General features: G+C 39.6%; 1 protein-coding gene across 1 annotated transcript in view; it reads left to right on the plus strand.

Annotated features, from left to right (window-relative positions):
* The window catches only part of LOC112960565 (dynein heavy chain 5, axonemal-like), a 132992-nt gene extending 130174 nt beyond the window's left edge, over window positions 1-2818 (plus strand). Inside the window, exons 51-52 of the mRNA XM_026054961.1 lie at window positions 1041-1262; window positions 2600-2818. Coding sequence (XP_025910746.1) covers window positions 1041-1262; window positions 2600-2818 — 441 coding nt within the window. The remainder of the gene's footprint in view (window positions 1-1040; window positions 1263-2599) is intronic.
* Window positions 2819-15128: the final 12310 nt, after the last annotated feature.

Genomic DNA, 15128 nt, shown 5'->3' on the forward strand with positions numbered 1-15128 from the left:
GTGTTTTCCCCATGTAGGAAAATGTGTATTCTCTGTTGCCAGATACTCTTATTCTCTGTTCTGAAATCTGTCCTGAAATGTCTTCCTTTCTGGTTCTCCTTCCCAGTAAGTCCCTCCCATTCATGCATCTTCAAATTTTGTGTTTTATTCATTCATCTCATGGCTAAACAAACAGGCATAAGGCAAAATAGGGTGTACATCCAGTGGATTTGCAAAGTCTATCCTCCTGTCTCTTATGATTAAAGTACTTCTCATATACTATAGCATGCATGCATATGGACAGTTATATGAGAGAAGCTAAACAGCGACCTAGTTTGTCTTGTGGTAGCTTGTAACCGTATCCTGAGACTGTAACTCTTTAGAACAGAGAGTAGATTTTATTCTGTGTTGCTCAAGTGCTGTGAGCTTAACTTGCTGGTGTCCCCAATTATACAAAAAAAATTATATAAGTACTACATTATTCTAGTATATTAAAGCTTTGCACTGAGCAGCAGCTATGTTGCACCCTAATGGCAGAGGCATTTCAGTAGTTAATTATGATTCCAGTTTGTACTTTGTGTTCTGTAAAATGCTTTGGGATTTGTTGGCTGAAAATTATTTTTACAATGTTGATATAAGAAAAGGTGAGCAAAGTAGCACATGAAATACCAGAGCTATTTGTGGCTTAGCAATTACCTGTATTTGAAACTTTACAAACCACATTAATCTGGCWGCCTTGTAAAACTCTCTCCATCTGGCTTGCTGTTGTAAAGTAGGTCTGTGAAGTGAGTTAAACATGCAACTTCCGATATGTTAAAGTGCTACTTTTGGTGGCTTCTGGCACCCACACATGTATAACAAGTACATAAGAAAGTAAGTTACTTGGACAGTGCAGGAAAGCATTAGGTTTACACTACTGAATTTAGTTTTATAGGCAGATGAAATTCTGTGGGGTGAGGTTTTTATGCGGCTGATGTCACAATTATATAGGAAATAAAAGTTGGAAATGGATAAGTTCAAGCTTTTTTTAAATCCTTCTATGTAATATTTGATCTCCTTAGGGTTTCCTAACTGCTATGAGGCAAGAGACAACTCGCATGAATTTAGCAAAAGGATGGGCACTTGACAGTGTTGTTTTACACAATGATGTGACCAAAATGATGAAAGAAGATGTAGCTGGACCTCCTCCTGCTGACATTGGTGGAGTTTATATATACGGCCTTTTCCTTGATGGAGCAGGCTGGGATCGCAGAAACAGTAAGCTGGTTGAGTCGGCACCAAAGGTAAGGATCAAGTGATCATCACTGAGTGTAGCACATCAGGAAATGTCATCATGGTCATCAGGAAATATTCTGAGTACCTGTTTGCCTCAGGGTTTCACAAAATGTTCTAAGAGGCTGAAATATTGACAGGGCTGGGAAGAGGGAAGGATGTGTATTCACCAGAACAGAACAAAAAGCTTTCATGGGAAAAGGAATTTAGGATGTGCTGCACTAGAGCAGACCAGATGCTGGGCTGCTTGGCTTCAGGAGCCCCAGAGGCACAGCTGTGTCTGAATAAAATAGTGCAGCCCACAGTCAGCCTGCTTTAACTGAGCAAGTGAGCCCCCATCACAGCTTCTAAAGTCTAGGACTGGATTTGATGGCAGCTGCTGCAGATGTCAGCGTTTGGATGACTAGAAATCCCTGGCTCTTTTTTTTGTTTTGTTTTGAATAGGAGAAAGAATATTAGTTCTGGACTTATGCTCAGTTATCCATGTGTGGAGTTGCATTTTGCTCACATGACTAAACAGGTTTAAAACCTAGCTGTGGAGTACTGATTAAGTGCCATAGTCATCATCCAGGCAAAGCTGCCACTGTTAAACTTTTGCCAAGTGCTAACTGTCTTGGAATTGGGATTGAGGTCATTCCTCTCTGTAGGTTACACACTGACTGGTCACTAAGTCATCTGAGAATCATCTGAATCTTGCCAACTGTAGCTTCTGCTAAGAACTGTTCCTTGGTTTGTCAAAGGACACCTTCAAACATGGAGTTTAATCAAGTGCTCCAGAGTGTTCAGCAAGCCTCTGTGTTGCTATTGGGTTTGAGTCCTTTCCCTCCCACCTCCGCTACAAGTGCATACTTTATTTTGAAAGACGACCTGAAGAGATTTAGTTTGGATAAACATCCAGGAGACACCTGCTGGGTTTTTGAAGCTCTGCTGCCACTGGAGCAGATGTTAACAGAGAAGCTTGCTGGAGGCAGCTTGGCCTTTGTAGCTCCAATCCTGCCATTCAGCAAAGAAGGAGAGGTGGGGAAAGAATGCAGTACTCTAGCTGAAGAGGCAAAGGACAAGAAAAAAGACAAAGGTCTCCCCCACTCTCAGAACCCTTCTGTGTTTTTTCCATCCACCTTCATCTTTATAGGTTTCTCCTGTTTTCTCTTCTGTCCAGGCTTCCTGACAGATTTCATTCTTGAGCTGCCACTGGCTTAAAGATATGTTGGGGTCAATATAGAAGTGAGCATCATGCTTGTGTTTTTGCTGGGAGCAATCTCAGAATCTAGTTGCAGCATGTTTGGAGTTTAGACACCCTATCCTAGTTCTCTAATGCTCAGCCCTTTGTCTTTTTTAATGTTCTCAGGTGCTGTTCACAAGTCTTCCTGTAGTCCATGTGTATGCTATTAGCACAACAGTGCTACCTGACCCAAAGAAACAACAAGCAAGCATGTACTCCTGTCCCGTGTACAAAAAGCCTCGAAGAACAGATCTGACATACATTTTCTCTTTGTACCTGAAAACAGTGAAGAATCCTGATCACTGGACTTTACGGGGGGTTGCACTGCTTTGCAATTCAAAATAGGGATCAACAATAGCTATTAAAAAAGAATCACCTAGGAAGACAGGTCTGCAGTTTGTAGAATTTTTGTTGTTATTGTCAAAGCGGTGGGTATGGAAATTAGCAAGTGACACACAGAAATTGTTTTAATTGCACATAGATCAGTTTGTTCACAACAAAAATACTAAATGTATTTGACCTGGGAATATCAGAGAAAAAACAGTTAGAGGTGTAAAATTTAGCAACTGTTATAAAGCAAGTGAGGATATATGCAGTTAGTTGACTCATAATAGAATCACTTTAGAAAAAAAGTGCTTATGATAATGATAACTTCTTTAACATTTATGGTGGTTCTTTTGTCAATGCTATTTTTTTCTTCCTAATATAAGCCTTCTTCATGATATAATATAATTCTTTTTAAATTCAACTTTGTAGTTACAAATCTGTATCAGTTACAAATTTATCATCCATAGCATTACTAAAGCCGTGATGGCAAGTTAAATGCATGGTAAAAGTTTATGTCTATCTGCATGTATGCACAGTGCTTTTGATTTTGCATTTGTAAACTTGTGGAGTGATTTTACAAATGAATGCTACCACTTGTTTATGCAGATGATCATAGGAACCGTATAAACAGGCAAGTTTATCTTTGCACAGATGATGGCCTTTGCACATATTAACTCATTTCTAACCCTGCATTCTTTCACGTCCAATTATTAGAAAAAAATTTTTGAAACTCTTCTCTGAGGGGGAGGTAAGCACATCTGAACATTCTGTTGCATCTGTTGATATTAGTTCCATTTGCCTTATTGCCTGACTCTTACAACCTCGAACCTCTTAAGTGCTTTTTATTCTGTATTTTGCATCAGTATTGGTGAGGAAAGTAGAAGAAGCATACATCGGTTTCGGGATACAGATTTACCTGGAAGTGGTTGAAATTATTCTTGTATGTTACCACCACACTATAATTGAAGGGTGATTGCTACTTCTCTTTTATAATACAGAATATTATAACACAGCTATTGGCAGAAAAATTATTTGGCTTTTTTCACCTAGAACAAGTTCAAAGCAACAGAATTGCAGTTGGATATTGTGAAGGAAGGACTTGCAGTGAGTGCTTTGTCAATTGCTTTTTTTCTCCTTGTAAACACAATTTTCTTGTTCATTTAGACTGGCTTCTAAGTATGTAGTTCATCTTTTCCCATAAGCAGTTATACTCTGCAGTTAGCAACTGCAGGGCTCTAACCATGAGGAGGTTTGAAATTCACACTCCCTCCCACAACTGAGCATAAAGTGACAGATTTGTTCTTGGAAGACAGAACAGGCAGCACAGGATCCCTTTCTGCCATTGAGGTGGGAGCAGAACTTGCTTCACACACAGCTCAGGAGAGATCATCTTACCAAGAGGAACCACCTGTTCAGAAAGTATACACCAGGCCTCTGGGCAGTACAGCTGCACATCTACTGATTTCATTGAGAATTTTGTTTATGAGAAAGGTGCAGGATTGGGCTTCAGGATCATTACTGCTTGAGATTATGAAAAAGATGACAGAGACTTCAAGCAGGAAAAGGCTGTGCCATTGTGTAGAAAATGAGGTTTTAGCAATAGTAACTATGGAACACTGGTTGGAAAAGGTAATTGTTATATTATGTCAATGACATTCCCAATTAAATTAATGTTGCCAGATTGGAAGGAGCGACTCCATTGAATGGAAGGACAGGACAGGGCAAGGGCGGTGTTTTTCCCAAGTGTTTTTCCCTCTCTCACATGTATGGAGTAAGTTAACTTTGATCTCTTAGTACATGTAGGATTCAACTCAGTAGTATTGATAATAGCTGTTAAAATGAAGAGGATATGTTGAAATACTCAGCTACACCTGAAGAATTGCTACTTGCTATGAAAACAGGTCATCCTCTGATTGATTGAAAATAGATATAATCATTAAAAAATACTTACTTGATAGAGCTTGTGTGTGGTGCTACATGACAAACTCCATGAAAACTGCATGACTTGTCAAGTAAAATGAGAAAATTAAATACTATTAAAAAAAAGCTGCAGGCAATTACATTGTATCACTTAGTGTCCTGCAGTATACACATGCAAAGAAATAACTTCTTTGAAAAGCTTCTAACATGTATTCATAAAGAAAAGTAATTATCTATCAGATCTTTTTACTTCAGTAGCGAATTCTTGTTTATTAGTTCAGGAAAACCTCAAATCTTGCAGAATAGAATACAGGCTATATTTAAAAAGAACCAGGCAAATCTTTCACTGTTTCAACTAAGGTAACTACAGTGCTGTAAAGAACAGGAAGACTACACAAAGTCACCTGTCTTCCAGAAAGCATCTTCTGTAAGTGATAATCCCTTCCCTCCCAACTATCCCATAAACAAAACCCTTTTATCTTTTTGCCTTTAATTACGGTAGAACAGAGATGTACAATTTACTGTTGAAACAAATATTTTCCTCCCCTTCCCTCCCACCCTTGCCCTGTCCTGTCCTTCCATTCARTGGAGTCGCTCTTTCCAATCTGGCAACATTAATTTAACTGGGAATGTCATTGACATAATATAACAATTACCTTTTCCAACCAGTGTTCCATAGTTACTATTGCTAAAGCTATTTCCACCTCAAATGCCAAGTACACCAGACCAAATGAAAGAATTGACAGGCAGAATATTTGAAATCAAACTAATTACATTTAAATTATAGATTAACAATTAGCTGGGCTTCATCAAACAATGTATATAGATAATCAATTATGCTTTGCTGTTAAATGAATCTGAGATATTAAATACAATTATACAGTTTTGGCAATATTGTACAAGTTTCTCACAGATAGTAATGCCTAACTTTGTCTTAGATAAGTGCTTTGAAGACAAGTCCATTTAAGAATGAAGAAAGCAATGCAGTCCTGCTTCCCATGTCAGCATAGTGGCTGTGTTTACAAACGTATCTGATTTCAGGGCACTGGCTCCTCAGTGTTGCAAATAAACAGCATTCCATACTCTTTAGAGTGTCTGTCTCATGATCCCTGTGGCTGTGGCTGGTTGATAATAATGATGATAATGAAATAAAGAACTGGGTTATGGATTGGCCTTGTTCTTCAACAACTTTGTAGAATAGATTTTAATTGCAGTGAAGCTCAGAAAAAACACAGAGAATGGAAAACAGAACAGTTCTCATCTTGCCAGTTACATTCATGAACCCTTTCATCCTTGGTATAGGGTAATGATAATGTACTGTGTCCAGTTTTGGGCTCCCCAGTACAAGAGAGACATTGCACTACTGGAGAGAGTCTAGCGGAGGGCTACAAAGATGATTAGGGGACTGGAGCATCTCTCTTATGAGGAAAGACTGAGAAAGCTTGGGCCTGTTTAGCCTGGAGAAGAGAAGGCTGAGAGGAAATCTTATTAATGTGTACAAGTATCTTAAGGGAGGGTGTCAAGAGGATGGGGCCAGACTCTTTTCAGTGGTGCCCAGCGACAGGATGCGAGGCGACGGGCACAAACTGAAACACAGGAAGTTCCATCTGAACATGAGAAAAAACTTCTTCACTGTGAGGGTGACAGAGCACTGGAACACGCTGCCCGGAGAGGTTGTGGAGTCTCCTTCTCTGGAGATTTTCAAAACCCGCCTGGACACGATCCTGTGCAATGTGCTCTAGGTGACCCTGCTTGAGCAGGGGGGTAGGACTAGATGATCTCTAGAGGTCCCTTCCAACCTTAACCATTCTGTGATTTATTCTTACAAGGATCTCAAGAAAATGAATCAAACTTCAGTTGCAATACTCATATTTTCAACCCATACATTCATCTTATTCACTTTTACATCTTTATATCTGTTATGAAAATATTGTATACTCACTGCATCTCTGAGAGTCTTAACATGCTGAGTTGAGAATTCTCTGTTTAACTCTTTATTTAAGTAACAGCTCAAGCTGGATGCCTCAGAAGAGGGACCCCCCCAATGGAAAATTCCCTGAATATTTATACCCCTACAGTCTCAGTTACCCATCCCTCATATGATCGTCTGATCCAATAGAAATATCAGGTCTGCGGTCTTCTCACTCTCCATTGGGTATCTTCACTGTCTCTGGGCAGGGTTAGCTTTCTTCTTTCCTTGAGGTTACAGATAAACAAGCCATGCGGTGATGGCCCAATGGGTTCCAGAACTTTCCAGTACAAATATGCTTAACCATTTTCTAATCAGCTAGGCCTTAACACTACTATTAAATTGCTTAACATTACTCCTCCCTTTTTACCAACAAATTCTTTTGTTGCATTACATAAGGTATAATTGCAAACGTTCTAAGCTATGTGCTAAGCACCACAACTTGATATACCATAAAAGTGTTAGAAGGAAGCAAAGGCAAATCAATACAAACAAAACAGCAACAGGGTGTAACACATGGTTATAAATGGTTGTCGCCGTCGGGGACCATCTGAATAATGTTTCCCATCAGTGATGTTCTCCTATTTTCTTGATTCTGTTATTTGGTGTATTTCTTCACTGTCGTGGTGTACAGTTATCAGAGTCTTTTGTCCGTGTTGTACTTCTTGAACCATCCGTTGCAGTTCTTCACATTGGAGCAATTTTTCTAACAAGGTTAAGTTCATCCCTATTGGTGGTGGATGGAGTTCTTTTATTAAGGTGTAATTATCCTTAATTAATTGTGTGGTAGTGAGAGGTACTGTATAATTGAAATCACAAATGGTCGGCACAGTAAAATCACATACACATAAATTTTTACCCTTTATGATGGGGAAGAATGAATCATCAATTTTTATGTTTTACAGAAGGTTTGCAGACAGACATAGCCTCTTCCAATATACACATAGTTTTCTGCTGGTTACTTGGATGTATCTCAAACTGACATACATTTTGTTCAATATCTAAACAAATGTCCTGCGCCCGTAATGTATCTCCTTCACAGATAAACCCATATTGTTCTCGAATCACACATGCACTTACATCTATAGTTTTCCATTTTCCTTCTGATTTTTCCACCCATACCCTATGCTCTAAAGGGAACAAAATAGTATCATTATGATTTAATCCCAATGCAACTATCAGGTAGATATTCGATACAGATGCATTTGAAATAGTTAGGACAAATGTTGTGACACTATCATTTTCAAAATGATATGTAAAATTCACCAGTTTCCACCAGGCTTGATAATCCCTTTCAAATTGGGTAGCATTATTCCAAATTATTTTCCTTATCTCTGCAGGTAATATTCCATTTTCTCTTTCTCGTATAACAGCTGCTACCATTGATTGTATCCATAGTTGTGCTTGTATACAACTGAGAGCTAAGGATACATTTTCTTGGACTGTTCCTAATGCAGTAAGCAATGGTTTTTTATCCTTTTCAGAAATCTCTTTCCATGTCAATAACATGTTAGATTGGAGCCACTGAGTTTCTCCCAAGGATAACAGGTAGGATTTCAATGGATATTCCAATTTAGTCAAATCCATGGCGGCTGTATTAAGTTTATTCATTAAAATTTCAGAATCTAAAGAATGTCTTACCTGGCCACTGAGACTCAGTACAATTTATAGTTACTGACACACTGGACTTGTCAGTTTGGTTAATTTCTTGTTCCCATTTTTCATCTGACCTTAAAGGATATCCATTTAATCCTGCTGTCAGTTCTATGGCTGCAATATTAGATATAAATAGGAACAGAAGATAAATATATTTCCACATTTTACCTCTTTATCTCAACTGGAGTTCTATAGATTTTTCTACAGTGTAACTTACGCACACATTTGAAATGGAAGAACAAAGATCATGACTCAAGCAATGTTACAAACCACCCTTGTGACATTTGATAATCTATACAGTTTAGCTCATGTGGCGGATCCAAGATCATCTGGTTCAGTCAGCCGCTTTATATGTGAACGATGAATCCACTGTTCTTTTCCTAGAAGTTTAACAGCAAAGTAAGAACAATACTTCATAGGGTCAGAACCACTTTGTGTCTAATTTATGTTTTCGACTGAACACCTTTAATAATACTTTATCTCCTGGACGAAAGGAGTGAACCCGTATCCCTTGTTGCGACAGGTTGAGTCAGTTGGGCTATTTCTTGCCATTTCTTAAAGGTTTCCTGTAAGGCTAACACATAYTGGGTTACTCGTTCATCTCCATCTAATAGACTTGTTTTTGCTGGTACGTATATGCCGGGTACCGCTAAATGTYGCCCAAATAATATCTCTGCAGGAGTCAATCCACTTGTTTGTTTTGGGGTGTTTCAAATATCCCACAATACCAAATTTAATGCATCAGGCCATTTTAAGCCCGAGTGGGTACAGACTCATGCCAATTTAGTTTTTATTATCCGATTCATTCTTTCTACTTGTCCGGAAGATTGAAGGTGATATGGGGTATGTAATTCCCTTTTAATTCCTAAAGTTTTATACACCTGCCCTACAATTGTAGCAGAAAAATGTGATCCCCGATCTGAATCTACTACTTCTGGAACCCCATATCTTGGGATTATCTCTTTTAATAGAGCTTTAACCACTCCTCCTGCATCAGCTTTTCTAGTGGGAAAAGCTTCCACTCACCCTGATAATACCATTACCAATAGATGTTTAAAACCATTTACAGCCAGCATATCTGCATAATCAATTTGCAATTTTTGAAAAGGATAATATGCCCAAGGCCTTCCTCCCTTTTCTTTTGCTTCTTGCTTGTCCGAATATACTTGACAAGTAGGGCATCCAGATATAATTTGTTTAATGGCGGTATGAAGTCCGGGTGCTGCCCATACTCCTTGTATTTGTTTGGCAATTGCATGTATTCCCCCATGACTTTTCTCATGATACCACCATGCAGCTGGTATTAAATATCTCTTAGGCAGGATAGGTTTGCCTCCTATGGTCCAGATACCTGTTTCTTCTTTCTGTGCCTCCCATTTCTTCCAATTTTCTTGTTCTTCCAACGTCACATCCTGATGCAATGAAGTGGAATCACAGATCTCTGGAATTTTCTCGGGTTCTGTCAGAGTTAACTGTCCAATAAGAGGTTGGTGGGCTGCAGCCTTCACTGCTGCAACTGCAAAAGCATTTCCTCCCACAACTGGTTTGGTTGTTACTGTGGGCAGAGCAATGTATTACAGCGATGCCCTTAGGTTCTTTTATGGCTTCTAAAAGAATTCTTATTTCTTGTCCATTAGCTACTCGTTTCCCTGCAGATGTTAGGAACCCTCTTTCTTTCCATAACATTCCAATAGCATGACAGATTCCAAAAGCATATCTAGAGTCCGTGTTAATATTTATTCGTTTATCCCTCCCTAAATGGGCCATTCGGGCTAGAGCTATCAGGTCAGCCCCCTGGGCACTAAGGTTTCCTGGCAATGCCACGGAGTCAGTGACTTCATGATCAGTTACAACAGCATACCCAGTTCGTCTTTTCCCATCTACATAATAGGATGAGCCATCAACATAGAAGGTTAAGTCTGCATTTAACAATGGTACATCAGTTAGATCATCCCGTGGTTTACTGGAGTTTTCAATCACTTGTATACAACTATGACTCAGTTCTCCCTCATCTGGCATTGGCAACAGGGTAGCGGGGTTGAGACTAGTACAGCGCTTGAGTGTGACGTTGTCAGCAGTAAGTAAAATCAGTTCATATTTGTGAACACGCTGTGGGGAGAGGGCCTGGGTGGCATATTGCTTCAAGAGAATTTCCACTTCATGTGGGACATACACAGTCACTGAATGTCCCAAGATTACAGAATTACTTTTTTCTAGGATTACTGCTGCGGCTGCTATGGCTTTAACACATCCAGGTGTGCCTAATATAACTGCATCTAATTGACTAGAATAATAAGCCACTGGAAGCTGGAATGGTCCTAAGGTTTGAGTTAATACCCCACTAGCTACTCCTTTTCTTTCGTGTACATATAAACTGAAAGGCTTCTGATAGTCCGGTAATCCTAACACCGGAGCTGATACTAAAGCCTTTTTCACTGCTTCAGAAGCCTTTTTCCTTTCAGCCATCCATGATATTGGTTCTAATTCTTCCTGTTTAATAACCTGAGTTAAGAGTTTTGTTAATTCCCCTAATCCTGGTATCCATGGCCTACAAAATCCCACTGCTCCTAAAGATCCTCGCATTTGTTTCTTTGTCACTGGTTGTGGTATGTCCAGTATAGCTTGTACCCATTCAGGGTCAATTAATCTCTCTCCTTCTTTTAATATAAACCCCAAATATTTCACTTCCTTTTGACAAACCTGTAATTTTGATGGAGATGCTCAGTGACCCTTTTTTGCTAAAATGGTACATAAATAAATAGTGTCAATTTTACATGACTCATAAGTTTCACTTGCTATTAATAAATCATCAACATATTGTRTCAATACAGACTTTCTCGGCATTTCTATGTCTTTCAAATCATTTTTCAAAATTCGAGAAAAAATAGTAGGAGACGCAGTAAACCCTTGTGGTAATCTAGTCCAGGTCAATTGTTGATCCTTCCAAGTAAAAGCAAAAAGAGGCTGACTTTCTTCAGCTAAAGGTATGCTGAAAAAGGCTGCTGTTAAATCAATTACCGAAAAATAAGTTGCCCAGGATGGTATTTGAATCAATACAGTCGATAGATCCAGGACTAAAGGATGTGAGGCTATCACATATTGATTTATAGCTCTCAAATCCTGTACAAATTGGTATTCCGGGTCTCCATCTTTGTCCAAATGATTTTTCTTTACAGGTAAAATTGGAGTATTATATGGAGACACACATTCTCTCAAGATGCCTTGTTCCATGAATTGATTAATTTGTTTCTGAATACTTTTTTCTGCCTCCTTTGCTATTGGATATTGCTTTACCACAGGAGGGGGTCCCTTTTTTGTTTTAATTTCTACTGGTTCTGCGGATAACAGTAATCCTACATCCATGGAGGATGTACTCCATAGCATCTTTGGCACTGATTCTAGCAATTCTGGTATTTCTTTTGAAGGGAGTTTCCCTGTTACTACATTAGCTCCCATAATTATCATATCTATTCCTGTGGAGTTTATCCGTATATCTACATCCAAAGCTGGTAACAAATCCTGTCCTAGTAGACAGGCAGGAGATTTCCCAGTCAACAAAAATTTTCCCCAAATACTTTTTCCCCCTATCATCAATAACAAAGGTTCACTAATTGGAATATCTTCTTCCCCTAACACTCCCCTAATTTTTACTGACGTATCTGACAGGGCTCCTTTGGGCATAAAATTTAGTAGGGACATGGTAGCTCCTGTGTCTACTAAAAATTTTWTTGTTTTTCCATTAATTTTCCCTTCTATTTCCCCTTCTGTAGTTAATGGTACAGTTGTTTCACAAACATTCCACTCCCTTTTCCCTTCATCCATATCAGAAGAGTGGTTTATTTGTGAATCGCCAGCCACACCCAACTCCTCTCCTTCTAGTCATCGCATTCCTTCACAGGTCGACTGCAATGAAGGAGGGTCCTGATACCCCACTCCCAGTGCTTGGGTTCAGGGTCGCAGAGGACACTCCCGTTGCATATGTCCCCATTGTCCACAATAATAGCAATCCACATTACAACTTCCAGCCCCTCCAGTCATCCCTCTACCTTTCATCTGGGGTTCACTTCGTAATCCTCTTTCCTGTCCTACCCTAATACCACGTCCTATATCTCTTCCTCTACCTCTTCCACATCCTAGACYTCTTCCTCTGTAATCTGCAGCTCCATCTTGTAATGCAGCAGCTAATAAAGTAATTTCCTCCTTTTTCTGTCTTCTTTTCTCTCTATTCTTTACTTCTTCTCTCCCATTGTACACAAAAGTTGCTAACCAAACTATTTCATCAATGATTTACCTGGCCAATCAGGCACATGTTTGGGAGAAATACATTTTTTTTATATCAGAAGCAGTCTGATCTACATAGGTAGATACTATAAGAGGCCGATTGGCCATGGCTTCTGGATCAATTCCTCCTCCAAACATGCGGATTTGTTTAAATAAGAGAGAGAGGAATGCTGAGGGATGTTCATCTAATTGCTGCTGGCATTCTTTAATTTTTGACCAATTTGCAGTTCTCTGTCCTGCTAATCGTATTGCCTCCTCTAATCACTGCCTTGCTAACTGGAGTTGTCTATAATTCCCATCATTATTAATATTCCATCCTGGATCTACATGTGGCCAACTAATTCATCCACCCCCTGCATCTTGTTCCACCCATCTCCTATTACCTTTGTATATTGCATGTTTTTCATCTGGAGTGAATAGAGTTTCTATAAGCATTTGAACATCTCCCCAGGTGGGGTCATAAGCCCAAAATATTCCCCTAACTACTTGTAACACCTTTTCAGGATCCTCCTGCAAACGCAGAGTTTTCTGACTCCATGCAATTAAGTCCTGGGGTCCCCATGTTCGATACACTCTAGTAGTGGTGACTTGCTGTGCTCCATTTGGCCCTAGTACTCCTACACTTCCCGAAGGGGTTACTCAGATAGGTGCCTGGAACAGAGGCTCTGGTGGAGGTGAGAGCAGGGGATAAAGGTTCACCCCTGAGTTATAAGAGGGGCTGAGAGGTGGGGCTCTGGGGGGCCCTATGGGTCCCTCATTATGTTCAGCTTTGTTCTTTTTCCCTCCAGTTTTAGTCAAATTTTCACCATTGTTACTATTACTTACACTTGCAGATCTCTGTGGTGTTCGTCTATCATGAGCCCAATTATCCCATACATACCAATAATCCATTTGTCCCGGGAATCGATCTTCTAAATGTTGTTGCAAAAAGGTTAACATTTGCTGATCAAAGGTACCTTGGCGTGGCCATCGTTCCACTGCTGACCCGTCTTGAGTAACAAAAGGCCAGTCTTTTTGACATAAGGTTACTGCGCACTTTTTGGATAACCCTACAGTTCCTTCTGTATTTTTCCAATGTCCTAACAACTCAGCCAAGGGCATTCCCTTGGGCACTGTATTTCCCATTACAAGCGTCTTATGTTGATCAGACTGTGCCTTAAACCACAATTGCTTTCTCATTAGGACTTGAACCTAACCACAAATTTCTAATTTAACTTTCCAGGACTTGAACCTAACAAACTCACTTTCAGGGACTTGAACCCCACAATTTGCCTTCTGCTAGGACTCGAACCTAACAAATTCACTTTTAGGGACTTGAACCCTAAGACTTATCCTTTACCACAACCCTCTCAGCCTGTTAAAGACAACTGCTTAAGATTCAGTTAGCTCACAAAGGAGGAAGCAATTCCTAGGGCAAAACGCCCTTAGCCAGCTTTGGAATGCCTCATCTTCCATAAGCCCATGAATCCCGCAACAAATTCCCGGAGTCCCACCAGAGTCGCCAAAACTGTTACGAAAATATCATATACTCACTGGGTCTCCGAGAGTCTTAACACGCTGAGTTGAGAATTCCCTGTTTAATGCTTTATTTAAGTAACAGCTCGAGCTGGGTGCCTCAGGACCCCCCCCCCCCCMTGGAAAATTCCCTGGATATTTATACCCCTACAGTCTCAGTTACCCATCCCTCATATGATCGTCTGATCCAATAGAAATATCAGATCTGAGGTCTTCTCACTCTCCATTGGGTATCTTCACTGTCTCTGGGTGGGATTAGCTTTCTTCTTTCCTTGAGGTTACAGATAAACAAGCCATGTGGTGATAGCCCAATGGGTTCCAGAACTTTCTAGTACAAACATGCTTAACCATTTTCTAATCAGCTAGGCCTTAACATTACTATTAAATTGCTTAACAATATCCCTGCCTTTCTCACAATTGYGTTCTGGTCTTTCCAAAACATGAACATGTTCTAATTCTCTTTTTCTCCTGCTATTCCATATTTAACTTGTCTTCTGCTTGTTTAATCTTGTTCCATAAGAGCAGAAAATGCATTGCTAAACCCCATCATTCCTTCCTCTTTCAGAACTCTGGAAATAGTCTTTATTCAATTCAGGCGCTTCTCTTTTCCACTGAGAAAAAACACTATTTCCTCAGAAATCTATTGTTCCTGCTGCATTTTGTCACACCCTGGATAAAGCAAAAATTTCCTTCTACTGCTGTTTCAGTGAGGGCCCATGAAAGAAAAGATTTTTATAGCTGCATGGACACCTTTTGTAGTTCTTCCTTCTGCTAATATGAAGTAATACCTTGGTTATTGTTTGTTTTCTGTTTAGAGGGTTTGGTATAAGATAATGGAAAATGTTTTTATACTGTTGCACATAAAACTAAAGAGAATAATTAGGCTGTTAAGTGAATACTAAATCAATCTTAAAAGTACAGCAGGCTTCCATCTCCCTTTGATGTGCAATCATAACTTCCATTTGGGATAATGATAGCTATTGGTGC

The sequence above is a fragment of the Apteryx rowi genome, unplaced genomic scaffold, assembly GCF_003343035.1.
Source record: "Apteryx rowi isolate R43461 unplaced genomic scaffold, aptRow1 scaffold_977, whole genome shotgun sequence".
NCBI classification, from domain to species: domain Eukaryota; kingdom Metazoa; phylum Chordata; class Aves; order Apterygiformes; family Apterygidae; genus Apteryx; species Apteryx rowi.